This window comes from Leucoraja erinacea, chromosome 6, assembly GCF_028641065.1.
Source record: "Leucoraja erinacea ecotype New England chromosome 6, Leri_hhj_1, whole genome shotgun sequence".
NCBI classification, from domain to species: Eukaryota; Metazoa; Chordata; class Chondrichthyes; order Rajiformes; family Rajidae; genus Leucoraja; species Leucoraja erinaceus.
Genome location: NC_073382.1, coordinates 40,477,442 through 40,499,152, shown reverse-complemented (window position 1 = coordinate 40,499,152; position 21,711 = coordinate 40,477,442). Strand labels below are relative to the sequence as shown.

The window sequence follows — 21,711 nt, the reverse complement described above, 5'->3', positions numbered from 1 at the left end:
TGGCATGGAGTTGAAAGGCACTACTTACTGTAAATGGTGGCTTGGTTGCTTTGGCTTGAAGTTGAAAGGCACTACTTACTGCAAATGGTGGCTTGGGAGCTTTGAAGTTGAAAGGCACCTCTTACTGCTAATGGTGGATTGGGTGTGGATTGGGTGTGGATTGGGTGTAGCTTGAAGTTGAAAGACACCACTTACTGCAAATGGTGGCATGAAGTTGAAAGGCACTACTTACTGTAAATGGTGGCTTGGGAGCTATGACTTGAAGCTGAAAGGCACTACTTATTACAGATGGTGGCTTGGGTGCAATGGCTTGAAGTTAAAATACATTACTTACTGCAAATGGGGGCGTGGGTGCATTGGCTTGACGTTGAAAGGCATTACTGACTGCAAATTGTGGCTTGAAGTTGAAAGGCACTACTTATTGCAAATGGTAGCTTGGGTGTGGCTTGAGGTTGAAAGACACTACTTACTGCAAATGGTGGCTTGGGAGCTTTGAAGTTGAAAGGCACTACTTACTGCAAATGATGGCTTGGGTGTGACTTGAAGTTGAAAGGCACTACTTACTGCAAATTGGGGGAGTGGGTGCATTGGCTTGAAGTTGAAAGGCACTACTTACTGCAAATGGTAGCTTGGGTGTGGCTTGGGTGTGGCTTGAGGTTGAAAGACACCACTTACTGCAAATGGTGGCATGAAGTTGAAAGGCACTACTTACTGCAAATAGTGGCTTGGGTGCTTTGGCTTGCAGTTGAAAGGCAGTACTTACTGCAAATGGTGGCTCGGGTGCAATGGCTTGAAGTTGAAAGGCATTACTTACTGCAAATGGTGGCATGAAGTTGAAAGACACCACTTACTGCAAATGGTGGCATGAAGTTGAAAGGCACTACTTACTGCAAATGGTGGCTTGGGAGCTTCTTCTTCCTCTATGTAGTTTTTATTTGCGGTTGGCAAACAACTTTTTAGTACATTACCGCCACCAACTGGTATGGAGTGTGCATCAAACAACATTATAACTTATATACTAATAACCTATATCTTTCCGAACAAATTGGTTACCCTGAGAAAAAGCAATAGGATTTGGTAGCACTTATATGAATTCTTTTGTAAAATATCTATTAAATCAAATTGTACTTTTTCTTTTCTGAATCGTTCACTCATTTGTCTTCTTTCTTCCTCATACCTCTCACAATGTATAATGACATGCTCTATTGTCTCTTCTTGCCCACAGTATTCACATCTGCCTGTATTATGCTTGCCTATTATAAAAAAGTGTACTGTTCAGACCAGTGTGTCCAAATCTGATTCTTGAAATTACTGTCTCACCTTCTCTGTTTTTTCCCTGCACATCTCATTTTCCCCACTTTCCTCTGGACTCTGTAGAATCACCGTCCTTTCCGCTCTTCCTCCCATTGCTTTTGCCATTTTTCCTTCAGTCTTTGCTTAATAATGTCTTTAATTTCAGTTTTACCTATGTTAATACTTATATCAATCTTACTTCTTTTTGTTACCTCTTTTGCTACCTTATCTGCCATTTTGTTTCCTCCAATGCCAATGTGTGCTGGTACCCATATAAATATGACTGTAAGCCCCATCATTTGAATTCTGAATAGTGTTTGTTGTATTTCAATCAAAATGTCTGGTCTACTGTCTGAATGGCTGTGCTGTAAACTCTTTATTGCTAAACTTGAATCTGAACAAATAACTGTCCTTAAAGGCCTGGTATCCTCGACCCACTGTACAGCTTGGGAGCTTTGACTTGAAGTTGAAAGACCTCTTACCGTTAATGGTGGCTTGGGTGTGGCTTGGGTGTGGCTTGAAGTTGAAAGACAACACTTACTGCAAATGATGGCTTGGGTGTGGCTTGAAGTTGAAAGACACCACTTACTGCAAATGGTGGCATGAAGTTGAAAGGCACTATTACTGCAAATGGTGGCTTGGTTGCATTGGCTTGAAGTTGAAAGACATCACACTACAAATGGTGGCTTGGGAGCTTCGAAGTTGAAAGGCACTACTTACTGCAAATGATGGCTTGGGTGTGGCTTGGGTGTGGCTTGAAGTTGAAAGACACCACTTACTGCAAATGGTGGCATGAAGTTGAAAGGCACCATTACTGCAAATGGTGGATTGGGTGTGGCTTGAAGTTGAAAGGCACTACTTACTGCAAGTGGAGGCTTGGGAGCTTTGGCTTGAAGTTGAAAGGCACTATTACTGCGAATGGTGGCTTGGTTGCTTTGGCTTGAGGTTGAAAGGCACTACTTACTGCAAATGGTGGCTTGGGTGCTTTGGCTTGAAGTTAAAAGGCACTACTGTAAATGCACTTCCTGTTTGCACTGTATCTTGATATTAGATAAAACACTACCACTTACGGCTGTGATTTTTGGCAATCTTATTCAGTCCCCCTCCGCTGAGCAGGTGCAGAGAATTCTTCCCATCAATGAAAAATAAAAGTGTTATTAGTTTTTTTTTAAATGTTGAGAATCTCTCTCCTGTCAATCACTCCATGAAAGCCACACCTTTTCCGGTGGGGGGGAGGGGTTATAAAACCCAGAAATGTGGGCGTGGCTCAGTCTCTGCAAGATGGAGGAGGGAGAGGTCATGACTCGCTGTCTTTAGTGGCTTTGCACCCTACTTCAAATGGTATGAAACTGCACTTGAATTTGGTGGCCTTATACCCTGCTTGAAATAGAATTTCAAGGATTATCCGTGAGTCAACTACCAGCCCACCATCCGTGAGTGAGTGAGTTGCCAGCACAACAGGTTTGAATGACTGAGACGCCAGCCCAAGAATCCATCTGGCACACAATGTGCATACTAGCCCTCTGGAAACCAGTCCCTTCAGCCCACAACACCCATACTAGCACTCCAGAAAGCCCCCCCCCTCCCACCCCTCCCAACTGGCCACCAATATAAGAATTGGTGGAAAGGTGGAATATTGCGTTGGATGACCAGCCCTCCTTTGTGATGCTGGGACCCAACGGGTCCCACTTAGTCTAGTATTATAAAACTCTGATCTTGGATGTGGATGTATTTGTGTGTTTGCTTGTGTGTTTGCTTGTCTTTTTCTGTGATTCACATTTCCTCGAAAACCCGACACGCTAAAGGTGACATTTTTACATATTCCAGTAGAGATTTACCTCATGATCTAAAAAATCGCCTCATCTGAAAAGTTGATTCATTTTTCCTTGAGATTTCTTCAAACTCTGCACAGATCTGAGATATTTATTAAATCTAACGAGCTGATGATGTCACAATGGCTCTGCTCCTCACGGCCAGCTGCGCAGAGTTTTCAAAGTGCAGCCTGTTGGGTACTGTTTTTGCATGCGCTGCGAGTTACGTTAACCCCTCCCCCCCACCCCCCCAAGTTCTTCAAAAGACGCAGAAAGAATGGGCAAGTGGGCTCTGTTCTGCAGATCCCGAGGGCTTCCAAAGGCGCTTCCGAGGTTAACGCACGCTAGCTCTTCGGCTCGGGTTTCCCGAGAGAATCCGAGCGTTTCCAAGGTCGACACAGCTAGTGCCTCGGCTCGGCTTTCCCGAGAACTCCCGAGGGCTGCCAAGAGCTTTGTACTAGAGTCGGGCCCTGTACTAGAGCTCCCTCTCTCCCCGGACTCTCTCCTCTTTTCGCCCGGCTCCCCTTCTCCCGCTCGCTCGCCTGGCTTTATTATTTTCCTGTTTCATCTGCCTAAATAAACATGCAGCATTATTTTATTGTCCAACCTCTGGTATCTGTAACTTTAATGTATCTCTTTTTTTGTTTAACATTTGCTCTACAATCATATGCTTAAACAAATAATGGACTTCTACTTTCCACTCTTTTTTTTCACCTGGTACAACAGTGCTGTTTTTGGCATTTTATTACATTGACTACCCAAGAAAACAGCAAAAAACAGTTAAACATTTCACAAAGAGAATTAGTGTGATTGTGAAAAATATATAAATTTATCCTGAATGGACTGGGAGGCAAAGTGGTAAAGTTGCTGCCTTACATCGCCAGAGCCCTGGGTCTAATATTATCTCATGTCTAATGTCATCTCATCTCTAATGTTAGCTAATGTTATCCCACTTTTTAAGAAAGGCGGGAGAGAGAAAACAGGGAATTATAGACCAGATAGCCTGACATCGGTGGTGGGGAAGATGCTGTAGTCAATTATGGAAGATGAAATAGCCGCACATTTGGATAGCAATAACAGGATCGGTCTGAGTCAGCATCGATTTACGAAGGGGAAATCATGCTTGACAAATCTTCTGGAATTATTTGAAGATGTAACTAGGAAAATGGACCAGGGAGAGCCAGTGGATGTAGCGTACCTGGACTTTCAGAAAGTATATGATAAGGTCCCTATGTTTCTATGTTTCTATGTCCTACATAGGAGATTAGTGGACAAAATTAGGGCACATGGTATTGGGGGTAGAGTGCTGACATGGATTGAAAATTGGTTAGCAGACAGGAAACAAAGTGTAGGGATTAACGGGTCCGTTTCAGAATGGCAGGCAGTGACTAGTGGGTACTGGCAAGACTCTGTGTTGGGACCGCAGCTATTTACAATATACATCAATGATTTGGATGAAGGGATTCAAAGTAACATTAGCAAATTTTCAGATGACACAAAGCTGGGTGGCAGTGTGAACTGTGAGGAGGATGCTATGAGAATGCAGGGTGACTCGGACAGGTTGGGGGAGTGGGCAGATGCATGGCAGATGAAATTTAATGTAGATAAATGTGAGGTTATCCACTTTGGTAGCAAAAACAGGAAGGCAGATTACTATCTAAATGGCGTCAATTTGGGAAAAGGGGAAGTACAACGGGATCTGGGGGTCCTTGTTCATCAGTCAATGAAAGTAAACATGCAGGCACAGCAGGCAGTGAAGAAAGCAAATGGCATGTTGGTCTTCATAACAAGAGGAGTGAATATAGGAGCAAATAGGTCCTTCAACAGTTGTACAGAGCCCTAGTGAGACCACATCTCGAGTATTGTGTGCAGTTTTGGTCCCCTAATTTGAGGAAGGACATTCTTGCTATTGAGGGAGTGCAGAGTAGGTTAACAGTGTTGATTCCCGGTATGACGGGACTGTCATATGCTGAGAGAATGGAGCGGCTGGGCTTGTACACTCTGGAGTTTAGAAGGATGAGAGGGTATCTCATTGAAACATATAAGATTGTTAAGGGGTTGGACACGCTAGAGGCAGGAAACAAGTTCCCGTTGTTGGGGGAGTCCAGAACCATGGGCCACAGTTTAAGAATAAGGAGTAAGCCATTTAGAACGGAGACGAGGAAACACTTTTATCTCACAGAGTTGTATGTGGAATTCTCTGCCTCAAAGGGCGGTGGAGGCAGGTTCCCTGGATGCTTTCAAGAGAGAGCTAGATAGGGCTCTTAAAAATAGCGGAGTCAGGGGATATGGGGAGAAGGCAAGAACATAGAAACATAGAAATTAGGTGCAGGAGTAGGCCATTCGGCCCTTCGAGCCTGCACCGCCATTCAATATGATCATGGCTGATCATCCAACTCGGTATCCCGTACCTGCCTTCTCTCCATACCCCCTGATCCCCTTAGCCACAAGGACCACATCTAACTCCCTCTTAAATATAGCCAATCAACTGGCCTATACTACCCTCTGTGGCAGAGAGTTCCAGAGATTCACCACTCTCTGTGTGAAAAAAAGTTCTTCTCATCTCGGTTTTAAAGGATTTCCCCCTTATCCTTAAGCTGTGACCCCTTGTCCTGGACTTCCCTACCATCGGGTACAATCTTCCTGCATCTAGCCTGTCCAACCCCTTAAGAATTTTGTAAGTTTCTATAAGATCCCCTCTCAATCTCCTAAATTCTAGAGAGTATAAACCAAGTCTATCCAGTCTTTCTTCATAAGACAGTCCTGACCATCCCAGGAATCAGTCTGGTGAACCGTCTCTGCACTCCCTCTATGGCAATAATGTCCTTCCTCAGATTTGGAGACCAAAAAAACTGTACGCAATACTCCAGGTGTGGTCTCACCAAGACCCTGTACAACTGCAGTAGAACCTCCCTGCTCCTATACTCAAATCCTTTTGCAATGAAAGCTAACATACCATTCGCTTTCTTTACTGCCTGCTGCACCTGCATGCCTACCTTCAATGACTGGTGTACCATGACACCCAGGTCTCGCTGCATCTCCCCCTTTCCCAATCAGCCACCATTTAGATAATAGTCTGCTTTCCTGTTTTTGCCACCAAAACGGATAACCTCACATTTATCCACATTATACTGCATCTGCCAAACATTTGCCCACTCACCCAGCCTATCCAAGTCACCTTGCAGTCTCCTAGCATCCTCCTCACAGCTAACACTGCCCCCCAGCTAACACTGGTCCATTAGAGAGTCAGAGTGGACAACTATCTGCAGAGCCAAAAGAGATGGGGGAGATATTAAACAGTTTCTTTTCTTCGGTATTCACCAAGGAGAAGGATATTGAATTATGTGAGGTAAGGGAAACAAGTAGAGTAGCTATGGGAACTATGAGGATCAAAGAAGAGGAAGTACTGACACTTTTGAGAAATATAAAAGTGGATAAGTCTCCAGGTCCGGACAGGATATTCCCTAGGACATTGAGGGAAGTTAGTGTAGAAATAGCAGGGGCTATGGCAGAAATATTTCAAATGTCATTAGAAACGGGAATAGTGCCGGAAGATTGGCGTACTGCGCATGTTGTTCCATTGTTTAAAAAGGGGTCTAAGAGTAAACCTAGCAATTATAGACCTGTTAGTTTGACGTCAGTGGTGGGCAAATTAATGGAAAGAATACTTAGAGATAATATATATAAGCATCTGGATAAACAGGGTCTGATTAGGAACAGTCAACATGGATTTGTGCCTGGAAGGTCATGTTTAACTAATCTTCTTGAATTTTTTGAAGATGTTACTCAGGAAATTGATGAGGGTAAAGCAGTGGATGTTGTGTATATGGACTTCAGTAAGACCTTTGACAAGGTTCCTCATGGAAGGTTGGTTAAGAAGGTTCAATGGTTGGGTATTAATGGTGGAGTAGCAAGATGGATTCAACAGTGGCTGAATGGGAGATGCCAGAGAGTAATGGTGGATGGTTGTTTGTCAGGTTGGAGGCCAGTGACGAGTGGGGTGCCACAGGGATCTGTGTTGGGTCCACTGTTGTTTGTCATGTACATCAATGATCTGGATGATGGTGTGGTAAATTGGATTAGTAAGTATGCAGATGATACTAAGATAGGTGGGGTTGCGGGTAATGAAGTAGAGTTTCAAAGTCTACAGAGAGATTTATGCCAGTTGGAAGAGTGGGCTGAAAGATGGCAGATGGAGTTTAATGCTGATAAGTGTGAGGTGCTACATCTTGGAAGGACAAATCAAAATAGGACGTACATGGTAAATGGTAGGGAATTGAAGAATGTAGGTGAACAGAGGGATCTGGGAATAACTGTGCACAGTTCCCTGAAAGTGGAATCTCATGTAGATAGGGTGGTAAAGAAAGCTTTTGGTGTGCTGGCCTTTATAAATCAGAGCATTGAGTATAGAAGTTGGGATGTAATGTTAAAATTGTACAAGGCATTGGTGAGGCCAATTCTGGAGTATGGTGTACAATTTTGGTCGCCTAATTATAGGAAGGATGTCAACAAAATAGAGAGAGTACAGAGGAGATTTATTAGAATGTTGCCTGGGTTTCAGCAACTAAGTTACAGAGAAAGGTTGAACAAGTTAGGGCTTTATTCTTTGGAGCGCAGAAGGTTAAGGGGGGACTTGATAGAGGTTTTTAAAATGATGAGAGGGATAGACAGAGTTGACGTGGAAAAGCTTTTCCCACTGAGAGTAGGGAAGATTCAAACAAGGGGACATGACATGAGAATTAAGGGACTGAAGTTTAGGGGTAACATGAGGGGGAACTTCTTTACTCAGAGAGTGGTAGCTGTGTGGAATGAGCTTCCAGTGAAGGTGGTGGAGGCAGGTTCGTTTTTATCATTTAAAAATAAATTGGATAGTTATATGGATGGGAAGGGAATGGAGGGTTATGGTCTGAGCACAGGTATATGGGACTAGGGGAGATTATGTGTTCGGCACGGACTAAAAGGGTCGAGATGGCCTGTTTCCGTGCTGTAATTGTTATATGGTTATATAATTGTGAGTGTTTTGTTTAATGACACTGTCGCAGAGGTCTTGCTGCTGAACCAGCCTAATTAATGGGTTAGGGCAGTTCTTGTGGGTTCCTCCCTTTACTGAACCCCACTGACTGCCAGTGTGCAGAGTGGGGGTGACGGCCATAGTGGGACTGGAACAGTGCCAGGCAGGCATGTTCCAGTCGCTTTAATAGGAAATTAAATGAGACTGCAGCAGATGTCCCAGGTTTTAAGGGCTCATGAACCTGCCTAATTAAAGGGTCAGGACAGATCCTCTAGGTTTCCCCATTTACTGAACCCGACTAACTGCCAAAGTGGGGAGAACGGGGTATTGATTGGGGATGATCAGCCATGTTCACATTAAATGGCCGTGCTGGCTCGAAGGACTGAATGGCCCACTCCTGCACCTATTGTCTATTGTCCCAGGTTCGATCCAGACTATGGGTGCTGTGTGTATGGAGTTTGTACATTCTTCCCATGACCTGTGTGGGTTTTCTCCAAAATCTTTGATTTCCTCCCACACTCCAAAGACATAAAGGTTTGTAGGTTAATTGGTTTGGTATAAATGTAAATTGTCTCTAGTGTGTAGGGTAGTGTTAATGTGCGGGGATCGCTGTTTGATGCGGACCCGGTGGGCTGAAAGGCCTGTTTCCGCACTGTATCTCTAAACTAAACTAAACCAAACTAAACTAATATAAAACACTATTCAATAATTTGGAGAAATTATCTGCATAACTAATTTAACAGATTGGGTCAGACAACTAGAATTCAGCATTTCAAATGTATATAGTCATACATCGTGGAAACAGGTTCTTCAGCCTAATTTGCCCACACCGACCAATTTGTCCTATGTACACTAGTCCCACCCATGGTATGTATGTGATAATACTTTCCAGCTTACATAGGTCACTGTAAATATGATTTTCTTTTCCCTATTACAAGGTGCATTAACCTAAACAATTATTTTCTTTAAAAGGAAGCTGTCTCTTTGGAATGGCAAAATAATTGAGTATCAAATCATAATGCTTTTGGTAAATTATAAAATCAGTACCGTGGCCCTTATCAGCTTAAGCACAGAAACCCTGCATGACTTTGAATTGTATTTCGACTAATGTTCATATTGTTCAGACAAAAAATATATACTAATGTAAAATATTGCAACACATCAACAATCCAGATATCCAACCAGATTGTCAAGCTTCTACACCAACATGAATGATGAAGTACAAAAGTTATTGCAAGAGTTAAACCAGTTATGGTCATATCACCATTCTTCACATTTGCAGAAAGTCTGCACTGAACAGCCCAGTACAATAAATCCATTTGTATGGGTGAACTATATTGATTCTTGTTCACAGGTGTAAACACAAAATTCTTCACATTGTACTTGGGTTTCTGAATTAAGCTTCAAAAATATGCACTTTGCTAATTTCTAAAAGTTCATCTGCATTTCCAATACTATTCAATTTCAAGCCTATTTCTCTGGTATACATTTCAAGACTTTTGTTCTCACCATTACATTGCCATGTTGCCAGATGATAATGAAAAGAATGCAGGGCAAAATACGAATACTTGGAGGACTGCATTTTGCACAAATCACTGGTTACCTTGAAAAGCAGCTGCGTTCTGTGAAATTAAAATTTTCAATGCTGAGCTGGACATTTGAACCAATTTTTGAATATCTTGATGAGCTGCTGACTGGTATTGTTCTTCCATTTTTCTTGTGCAGCATGTTGTGTTCTTCGATGTGCACACCTGAACACAAGACCCTATAGGCAAAATTGAAAAGTATAAAATTACCTTTCCTCAAAGTTGCTTAGCTAGAATTATCTGACTATGAGGTCTGTAACTATACACATCCATACCCATTTTCATTACATTGATAAATATGGACTCTGTTGTCATGTTAAATCAACTGTGTACATGATGGACAAAGTTTAAAATATAGGTTTACAATTACTAGGTACAATCTAAAAAAGATTTTGACAGACACTTAACAAACTTACATTGGTACTGCATGTAGCACTATACCAAAGAACGCTGATTCACTGGAGCACTGTTAGACTTAGAGTCCAAATACTTGCACCCTTTACTTTGACAAAATACATTTGTCCAAGTGGTCTGCTGTTGTGCTGTAAACCCAGGGTGAATCTCTGCCCTCCCCACTGGTGGTCCTGAAGCAATTCATCGACCACAACTCTGTGTAGCTGAGGCATGGAGGTTGAGGGCGTCAAATGCAGGCAATTTTTTGCTTGAGACTGGTAGTTGCTGGTCCGCACGTTGACAGATCACCAGGGTCCTAAAGTTTATCTCATTCTCTGCTATTGTATATGATTAAAGCTGCAACCTCCCCAGCCTCCCTCACCCCAGAGACTTCTCCGTGGTGACAAGCTCAACAGAGGTCACATGCCATTGAGTTTGTTACCACAGAAATTTGAGTTACTCCAGCATTTTGTGTCTATCTTTGGCATTGAGGTTGACTGTAGAATCTGGGTAATCTGTCCACATGTGAAACAGCTGCTACCAGGTCCCAACAATGATATACAGTCCAGTGGTAAAAAATGCCTTGTTACGGTAAGGCAGTGTTTCATGCCAAATTCCCAGCAGCACTCTCAGCAAGGCATCTCTCTATATATTATTGTGTAAATGATCATTTAGTAATAACACAATTTGCATTTGTATTGCCAGGAATGCAGTGTATTTTTTGGTATAATTTACATGCTCAAGAGAGCAATTTACAGGCGATTATATTCTACAGATATAAATGGAAATCAACCTATGCAAAGCAAGATTCCACATCCCAACAGTGGGGAAAAACTGGGAAGATCCAGGACAGCTTGACAGATTGGATTTAAAATTTCCTTGGTGGTGATGGATGGTGTTATTCCAACTGGAGATCGGTGATCATTGGTGATCCACAGGGATCCATGCTAAATGATTTGAACAGTATGTAGGTGTGCCAATCAGCAAGTTTGTAGATATGTTCACATGTTCATTAGTCATGGGAACAGAACTTGGCCATTCAACCTATCGAACTACTCTGCCATTCAAACATGGTTTATCTATCTTTCCCTTTCAACCCCATTCTCCTGCCTTTGTTAATTCTAGCCTAATTGGAGAGGCCAGGGCACTAAAATTGAGTAACGGCTACTGGGCTGCTAGGCCATTTGGTCAATTTAAATGTGCCTTCTGCAAATATAGGACAAGCTGCAGAATGGTGCCAGTTTATCTAAGGCCTAGATAAGAGCTGCAGGGAGAGAATGAAATATCTGCAGTTCCTGACAATCAGGTGCAAATTGCATAGAATGGATTGGATAAATGCAAACCAGACATACACATTGTATTCAATGTTGCAAAGCTTTACTTTGCTAGATGTTGATTGGATTAGGTATTGAGCCTTGTCTGGTTTCTTGAATATCAAGGCATATGTTACGACGTCTGCTTCCTTTCACGAGTCCCGTTTGAATACAATGTATTACTCACTATATTATTGGGTTTGGGAAATGTCTATCATGTACTGGGTTAATCGATATCTGTTATTGGACTGTTAAGAGACCACCCTCATGTGGTTCGGCCCCTCAAGGTTCGGCTCACATGAGGTCCTGTGTTGATGGGTGGGCGGCGCGACTCACGTCGCAGCGGCCTCTGCAGTCCGTCTGTCTTTTTTTAATTTTTTGTCTCGTTTGAATGTAGTTTACAGTGGGGTTTTTTAACTGGGTATGTGTGTGGGGGGGGGGGGGGGGACTTTTAAAATCTTTTCCCTATACGGAGGACCCGACCTTTCCCTGTCGGGTCTCCGTTGTCGTTGGGGCCTAGCACCGTGGAGCGGCCTTCAACCGGAACGACCTGGGGCTCCAGTCGCGGAGCCTGCGGACTTACCATCGCGGAGCTGGCCGAGTTCGGAGCGTGGAGAGCTGTGGTGGCGCGCTGCTGTGGCCCGACCTCAGAGATTCGGAGGCTCCAGCCGCAGGTCTCTTGGACGGTGACATCGGGAGCCCACGCGTCCCTGGTGGGAGACCACTTTTCGGGGCTTCCGCAACGGCGACTTCTCCCGCCCGAGTTGTGGGGTTGAAAATGACCGGGAGCGGGACCTTACGTTGCCCCACGCGGCTTTAAATGGCCGTGGGACTTGCTATCGCCCGCCGGGGGGTTCCAACATCAAGACCCGGAGCATCGCCTTGCATCGCCCGCCGTGGCTTTAATGTCCATGGGACTTATTTACCATAGCCCGCCGGGGGCTTTGACTGACATCGGGAGGAGAATGGGGAGTGCAGGGGAGAGATAAGACTTTGCCTTCCATCACAGCAAGGAGGAGATTCGCTGTGATGGATGTTTGTGTAAATTGTGTTGTGTCTTGGTTCTTCTACTGTTTGTATGACTGCAGTAACCAAATTTTGTTTGAACCTCAATGAGGTTCAAATGACAACAAATAAATTGTATCAATTGTATCAAATCTTCTGGGAGAACACTTGGGACTGCGTGACCTTCTGGAGTGTCTCTGCTTGAGCGAGGCTAAAGAGGGCTTGATCAACCAGATACGAGGATCAAACGCCGCGGTGGTTAGGTATAGTAGAAGGAACTGTAATTGTGTTTTGTCAAAATAAAGATTAGTTGCGCGAGTGCTTGACTCAATGATTTTTGACTGAAACAAGACTGGGGGTAGCTTAGAACAAGCTATTTACACCTTCTCCCCATTAACATTGACACCCATACTAATCAAGAATCTGTCAATCTCCACCTTGAAAATACCTAATGATGGCCTGCACAGCTGTGGCAATGAATTTCACAAATAACCACCCACTGACAAAATTAATTACTCCTCATCGCGTTTCTAAAGTGAGTCCTTTTATTCTGAGGTTATGGCCTCTGGTCGTAGACTCTACCACTAGTGGAAACGTTCTCTCTGCATACACTCTATCCAGGACTTTCACTACTTGGTGAGAGTCAACGAGGTGCCCCCTCATCTTTCTAAACACCAGTGAGTATAGGCCCAGTACCCATCTCTCATAAATCTCTTCGGGACCCTCTCGAATGCCAGTACATCTTTCCTAAGATGTGGCTTAAAACTGCTCACAATATGCCAAATGCAGTCTCAGAGAGTGCCTTATAAAGCCTCAGTTGTACATCCCTCATTTTTATGCTCTAGTCCTCTTGAAATAAATGCTAATATTGCATTTGCCTTCCTTACTACTGATTCAACTTGCAAATTAACCTTTGGGAATTCTGCACCAGTACTCCCATTTCGAAAATAGTCTACGCCTTTATTCCTACTACCAGAATGCTTGACTCCACACATTGCTACACTGTATCCAATCAGCCACTTCTCAGCCTACTATCCCAACCTGTCCAAGTCCTTCTGCAGAGTCCATGCCTTCTCTAAACGATCTGCCCCGCCACCCATCCTTGTATCATCTGCAAATTTGGCCAAGAAGCCATCAATTCCCTCATCCAAATAATTTATCTATAACATGAAGAGCAGTGGCCTCAGCACCGACCTGTGTGGAACACCGCTAGTCACTGGCAAACAACCAGAAAAAGCCCCCTTTATTCCTACACTTTGTCTTCTGCCATTCAGCCAACCTTCCATCCATGTTAGTATCTTCCATCTGATACCATGGGCTCTCATCTTCTTTAGCATCTTACGTGTGACACCTTATCAAAGACCTTCTGAAAATCCAGGTAAACAGCATCCACTGATTCTCCTTTGTATATCCTGTTATTTACTTCCTCAAAGATGACACAAAAATTGGCAGAGCAGTGGATCGTGAAGAAGGCCGTCAAAATGAACAGCAAGTTATGTACGCCAATCCCAGTTAATGAATGGGTTATATTTTTACAGAAACCCATAACTCAATTCTGTTTTGTCAGAAAATACACACAAAAAATCACTCAATATGGTAACCATACTTCTGCAGTAATATAATAAATGGCATAAAAATCACTTAAGAATGATTTTTAAAAATGAACAATGACTAAAAGTGGAAACTTGCTCTGCCATTCATAGGAAGGTATGTACGTACATACATCAGACTTTTGAATTATAATAAATTTACGAGAGCTCATTGACGTATGGAGATATTCATGTCAGGCATTTATAACCTGAGAAGGTCTGTATTCCTTCTGAGAAAAGCCACCATAAAAATAACTTAGCTGCAAGAGATGCAAGTGCAGCTTTTTTAAAGTGGCAAATTAAACCATAGATATTGCTCAGCATGCTTTTGGCAAAGGGAACAATAAATATTAAGCAAGGATATTGTAATTATCTCAGATAGTTATTTCAAAATCCTATGGATGTAATGTTTTTAAAAGTTAAAGATATCTTGGATTTAATCTAACTGGATTTTTCTGATCTTGCTGGGCTGAATTGTTGAAAGCTTCAAATATGGAGCTTCAAAGAAGCTTTCTGTCTATGGTCCCTAACTTTCAATCTGAAACTGAAGCATCGAACTAACAACATTGCAATGGATAAGCATATGACACGGCTTCTAATGATAACGATAGCCCATGAACAGAATTTAGCAGTTTACAAAATATCTAAGAGGCATGCAGTGCATTACTAAAAGAAACAACCAATCTTAAATAAACCACTGGACAATGTGCAATACGTTGGGAATTTATACACAATAGTAGGTCAACACATTAATCATAAACTTAGAAAATGACAAACATCTTTTATGAATTCGCTGTAGCGCAAATTCACCCTACATCTTCCAGCAGCTTGTGTTTTCAATTCATGTCACATTACAGCTGGCTGACAACCGAGCAGAAATGCTCACTGTATCCCTTTGGACATCTTTAGAGGGATGAGCACACTCATTTCAAACCATAACCATTCTGTCATGAAAATTGTCTATTTACTTTGATGCGTCCTTGATTCCCCAATTACTTATATTTCTCTGCTTCTATTGACCCTTAAGTCTCTACCCTCTTCCCCTTTAGAGACCTTTGCTTTGACCTCTGACTTCAACAAAGCGTTCTGAAACCAGTTAAGCCATTCTTGAGGAATGACATAGTGACAGCACCAGGGTCCCAATTGTTATCTGGAGTCAGTTCTCCCATTGGCCCTTTTATGAAATGAAATGTTCAGCTTTAGTTTTGCTCAGTGTTTCTTATTTCATGAACATGTGATTTCCCAAGCAAGTATGATCATCCACGTGGTCAAAAATCTAGTCAATGGGAGTCAAAGTCTATATTCTTGTTAGGTTTCACTCACGCCTCTATTTCTTTTCACACATTTTCACCACCCATGTCACCAATTTCCTTCATACCCTGACCGGAGTTTCCAGTTTTGTTTCCAGAACTATCTACACTTCTGGAATCTACACTGAATTTAAATCAGCATGTCTCACACCTAACTTGTGACCTGCATCACGTGAGTAGCTTTTTCCCCAAACCTGAGAGCAAAACATTGCCACACAGGCTTTCCTCCATCTTTAGTGCTTTATATTGTCTTCATCGTCACATGTGCATTGCGAATTTACGTCATTCTGTCAGTACAACAGTTCCCATTCAAAATTACCAAGAGGCGTTGGAATTTTCACCAAGGTATTAATCTTCACTTCGGTATCCCCGTATCTTCATGGTAAATTAGACTGTTTTTGTAAATAAAGTGGGCATCACAAGAAATTATCACAAAAAGTGAATCCAAAAGATCTTTCAATTGAGAATGGAGAGATTAAGAAAAAAGGGATTGCGATGCCAGATCTATAGTATAGACTAGACCAAGTGCAGACCCGTTGGGTCTGTTCCCCCAACGTGCAGTTGTGGGGGGGGGGGGGGGGGGCGGGGCGGGGAGCAGCATCACACACTAACTATCCCCCCCCCCCCCCCCCCCCCGCACTCACGCTAATTACCCCCCTTGATATTATATTAATATTGTTAATTTGCTCCTTTTACCCCATACCCCACCGGAATTCTCTGCCTCAGAAGGTGGTGGAGGCCGGTTCTCTGGATACTTTCATGAGAGAGCTAGATAGGGCTCTTAAAGATAGCAGAGTCAGGCGATATGGGGAGAAGGCAGGAATGGGGTACTGATTGGGGATGATCAGTCATGATCACATTGAATGGCAGTGTTGGCTCGAAGGGCCGAATGGCCTACTCCTGGCACCTATTGTCTATTGTCTATTATTGGATGCTTTATTTAATGTTTACAAAAGCACACCAAGTTGACAATGCATTTTCAGACTTCAAAACAGAAGGGTGTTTTTTTTCCCATTTCAGAAATAATAATGGTGTAAATAAAATGAAGTGCAGGCAAATGGCACTGTCAAGAATCCCAACTTGAGTTGAGCCGTAGGGCCAGTTTCCGATGCTGTATAGCTCTGACTGCTTGGAATAGAGTGATATGGATCACGTGTAGGCAGAGATTAATTTAACTTGCCATGTTCTGCATGGACCTTGTATGTCACTATGCTGTATTGTTCTATGTTTTATGCTTTGTGACTCTAACACTCTATGATCTGTATCTCTTGCACAATAAAATGAACTAACCTTGTTCCACCTGGGGGGGGGGGGGGGGGGGGGGGATGCGAGAGCAGAATTGGGGGACGATGTGGAGAGACATGTGAGGGCTCCATCCACAAATGATGGGTGGAGGCCATGTTTACTGAAGAAAGAGAAATAGGTGCAGAGGTGGAGGAGGAGCAGAAAGAGCTCATAGCAGGCTCTGAACTCCATGAGGTATTGACATAGGGTTACAATGGTAAGGCCTCTACTGAGGGCAGACTGTTCAGCATCATAGAGGGTCAGGTCAAGAAGTATAGTGAAAACATAACAGGATTTGGGGCAAGGGGTCAGACACCACAGTCTTCACCAAATCAGACCCTGTGATACCCTTTGTCTCCTTTCCATACCCACCCGTATCCACCTATCATTTACCAGGAAAATACATAAAAGTGCTGGAGTACCCCCACCCCCAGCCCTCTTTTCGAGGTTTATCCCGCACACCACTTCGCTTGTCCGTTACCTCTACGGGTGCTGCCTGGCCCGCTAGGTTACTCCAGCATCACTTTACTCCAGATTCCAGCATCTGCAATTTCCTGTCTAAAATTTCAATCTACGTTCCTCGTTGTTTGCATCATACTGCATATACTGTACGTTGATTTCTTTAGGAGGGTATTGATCCCGAAAACTGATGAAACGAAAACAGTGATAAAACTCAAAATAAAAGTGCGGAGCAGCTGAGAATAGGGTGATTTCACGAAAGGTCACTGGAGCGTAGATCCGCAGCCACGTGACCGAAAATCTCAAGTGGAGGACATGCTATACATCCGGTACATGTTAGTGAATGGGAAAACACGCACTTTCCCACCCGTTAAAAACATCGAAAACGGCCAGTTTTTGAGCTGCAATTTACTGTGCCAGTCGGGGTGACCGTGAGGCACAACTACCTAGATTTTCAGTCCAAAAAAAAGATAGAAACTAAGGTAAATTAAAGAGGGAGCTGAAGGTGCCAATCCAGCGGAAGTGAACAGCGGACATTTGCCGTGGAGATTTAAAGGTCCAAAATATCGGGAATTATCACGTTTGCTCGCTGCATTTCATCAATAAAGATAAAAAAGTCAATAATGCCTTACTTTTGATGAAATGCAGCGAGCTAACGCGATAATTCCCGATATTTTGGATCTTTAAATCTCCACGGCAAATGTCCGATAAGCATTTCCGCTGGATTTGCACCTTCAGCTCCCTCTTGAATTTACCTTAGTTTCTATCTTTTTTTTGGACTGTTAATTTAGGTAGCTGTGCCTCACGGTCACCCCGACTGGCACAGTAAATTGCAGCTCAAAAACTGGCCATTTTCGATGTTTTAAACGGGTGTGAAAGTGCATGTTTTCCCATTCACTAACAAGTACCGGATGTATAGCATGTCCTCCACTTGAGATTTTTGGTCACGTGGGTGCGGATCTACGCACCAGTGACCTTTCGTGAAATCACCCTATTGATATGCATATATAGCATTTCAATTGGCTGGAACAATTGGCTATAAGAAATACATTTAAAAAGGGGTTGTTCAGAGGACTGCCCTAGACGTGGATGGGCTCAATAGCCTGCTGAAAGATTAAATTAAATATGAAATTCGCTCGGCCTATACCCACTTTGGAAAGATCACATCGTGTATTTCAAACACTGTCCTTCAATCTTGACACCTCTTGTTCCCGATTCATCAAAGGTAGTATTTGCACTGTCGCTATTTTAAGGACCGTACATAAATTATGATCGGTATTTGGCACAAAACGTGGACAATGCAGACTGTGTACCGGTTTTATCTAAAGTACGTGAGTGCTCACCAGATCTGGGAATCTCCGGCAGCCACATGGATGGTCCGATTTGACGAAGTTGGAAAACTTTCTTCACCTCATCACAGTTGAGCCGAGACTCTATAGTGACCCCGAGCAAGCAAAGCAACACCGCCGCTCTCAGACACTGCGTGCTGTGCATCTTCACGCCCATCTCCTCAAAACCAATACAGTGGGTCGAACTCAGGGAAAGGACAAACTTTAGTGCCTCGATTTCTCTCCTTACAACTAACAGTCAAAACATAAACTCGAAGCACGGTCCAGACAGTTGCCCACTAACTGAAACACTATTTGTTTTCCTGGCGGCTGCTCTTAATTTTAATGCTATTAAAAATGTCGTGAGGTGGGAGTGGCTGAGAGAATGAAAATCAAAAGAGGTCAAAGCACAAAAGCAGGAGTAAACGTGTGTACGCTCACATCGTTCAGGAAGAGGCACAGAAATGAATAGCACCAGCTCTAAGATCTTTGGTTCTGGTGCTCCAGGAACCCTCCCACCCCGAGCTCGCCGCATCGTCTGGGTCGCTAGAGGGAGCACAGCGAGAGCTCGAGCAAGCTACAGCCGTGATGCACAGGCTGTGTCGCTGAAGGAAATGTCAATGAAAGAGAGAAAATACTGGAAACATCCAGCGAGATGGACAGCATCCATGAAGAGAGAAATTGTTAATGTTTCAGGACAATTATCTTTATCGGAACCATGGGAGATAGAAACATAGACATAGACAGAGATGGAAATAATTTCCGGGATTCAATATCAAATTCTACAACTTCAGGTAACTCGTTCTCTGTCTGTTAACCACTTACCATCACTTACCATTCGCTTGCATTTACTCTCTTCATTAATGTAGCCCGAAAGCGTGCATCTCACGCCATTGTATGCACTTTTCTTGTTCTCATCATTTTCTGTTTTTATAAATCCATCAACCACAATTATACCCGCGGCAACCCGAGCCCCGCCGGGACACAGACACCCCTCTTTGTCCTATCCATTGATTCTTCCACTTTCGCTGCAATTTAAAATTAACCAGTATTTCTCTTATTTCCAGTTCTAACAGGGTATTCAACGTGAAATATTAATTATTCAGGTTATCTTCCCACATTTTCAGATGCTGGCTGACCTGCTGAATGTTTCCAGATATTTCCGTCTTAATTTACATCGGAAATATAATGTGCATTGAAACTAAAACACCAGTTTGCAACCCAATAGTATGAACATTTTAGCATAAGAAAAATAACTGTATGTTGACATTAAGAATTTGGAGTGAGCTCAAATGAATGCATTAGAAAGGTACAAAAGTGGCGCGGCGGCGGCAACCAATTGTTTGATTGGAGACACTAGAAGTTGAAATCTTGAGCAAAACATAAAATACTGGAGGAATTCAGCGGTTCAGGCAGTATCCATGGACGGAATGTTCAGACGACTTTTGGGTCAGACCCTTCTTCAGACTGATTGGGGTAGGAAAAGAAAACTGGAAAAGAGAGGTGGGGTGGGACAAAGCCTGTCAAATTATAGATGGGTGGAGATGAGATGGTGGGGAATTGATTGGCAAATGGATGGAGTAAGTGACAAAGGCGATGTGAAAAGGAGTGAAAGGGTATCAGATAAGTAAAGAATAGTGAGATGTCAAGCCAAAGAGAGGGAAACGGATGAAAGGGGAGGAGAGAATGTAGATGAAGGGAAATTAGGACACAGGATGAGTGTACAAAGGAGGGAAAATTAGTCGGATGACTTGGGGGTGGGGGGAGAAGATGGGAGAAACATGTATGCTTTGGGGGGGGGGGGGGGGGGGGGTGGGGGCATGAGAAAGAAAGAGGGATTGGGGATATTACTTGAAATCATAGAATTCAATGTTCACACCATCGGTTTGTAAGTTACCCGTGTAATATGAGGTGCAATTCCAGTTTGCATGTGGCCTCACTTTGGTAATGTTGGAGGCCAAGGACAGAAAGATGAGTATGGAATGGAAAGAGGAATTAAAATGGTTAACAACTGGGAGATCCAGATCATTGAGGTGGAGAGAGCACGTGTTTGGCAAAACTGCCTGCAGTCTACTCTTGGTTTCATCAATGTAAAGGAGACCACACCAGGAGCGTGAATGAAGTAAGAGATGTAGTTAAGATGTAGTAAGAATGTAGAATGAAGAGGTAATAATGGGGCATTTGGATAGCAGTAAAAGGATTAGTCCAAGTCAACATGGATTTATGAAAGGGAAATCATGCTTGACTAATCTTCTGGCTTTTTTTGAGGATGTGACAAGTAAAACGGATGAAGGGGTGCCAGTGGATGTAATGTATCTAGACTTTCAGAAAGCCTTTGATAAGGTCCTGCACTGGAGACTGGCGACTAAAATTAGAGCACATGGTATTGGGGGTAGGGTGTTAACATGGATAGAAAATTGGTTGGCAGACCGGAAGCAAAGAGTAGGAGTGAACGGGTCCTTTTCAGAATGGCAGGCAGTGGCTAGTGGAGTGCCGCAAGGCTCGGCGTTGGGGCCGCAACTGTTTACCATATATATTAATGATTTGGAAGAGGGAATTAGGAGCAACACTAGCAAGTTTGTGGATGACACAAAGCTGGGTGACAGTGTGAACTGTGAAGAGGATGTTAGGAGGTTGCAGGGTGACCTGGACAGGTTGAGTAGGCAGATGCGTGGCAGAGGCAGTATAATATAGATAAATGTGAGATTGTTCACTTTGGCGGCAAAAACAAGGGGGCAGATTATTATCCCAATGGGGTTAGGTTAGGTAAGGGGGAGGTACAGCGAGACCTGGGTGTCCTTGTACACCGGTCACTGAAAGTTGGCGTGCAGGTACAGTAGGCAGTGAAGAAAGCTAATGGAATGTTGTCCTTCATAACAAGAGGATTTCAGTACAGGAGTAAAGAGGTTCTTCTGCAGTTCTAAGGGACTCTGGTGAGATCACATCTGGAGTATTGTGTGCAGTTTTGGTCTCCTAATTTGAGTAAGGACATCCTTGTGATTGAGGCAGTGCAGCGTAGGTTCACGAGATTGATCCCTGGGATGGTGGGACTGTCATATGAGGAAAGATTAAAAAGACTAGGCTTGTATTCACTGGAGTTTAGAAGGATGAGGGGGTTCTTATAGAAACATAAAAATTATAAAAGGACTGGACAAGCTAGATGCAGGAAAAATGTTCCCATGTTGGGCGAGTCCAGAATCAGGGGCCACAGTCTTAGAATAAAGGGGATGTCTTTTGAGACTGAGGTGAGAAAAAACTTTTTCACCCAGAGAGTTGTGAATTTATGGAATTCCCTGCCACAGAGGGCAGTGGAGGCCAAATCACTGGAT

General features: G+C 43.3%; 1 protein-coding gene across 2 annotated transcripts in view; it reads right to left on the bottom strand.

The window, feature by feature from the left end:
* LOC129698001 (glypican-5-like) overlaps window positions 1-18,608 on the bottom strand; it is a 615,705-nt gene extending 597,097 nt beyond the window's left edge. For both annotated transcript variants that reach the window (XM_055636809.1, XM_055636810.1), the window contains exons 1-2: window positions 18,398-18,608; window positions 9,719-9,880 (exon numbers count right to left, since the gene is read on the bottom strand). In XM_055636809.1, coding sequence (XP_055492784.1) covers window positions 9,719-9,880; window positions 18,398-18,560 — 325 coding nt within the window. In that variant the 5' untranslated portion in view covers window positions 18,561-18,608. The remainder of the gene's footprint in view (window positions 1-9,718; window positions 9,881-18,397) is intronic.
* Between the last annotated feature and the right edge of the window lie 3,103 nt (window positions 18,609-21,711).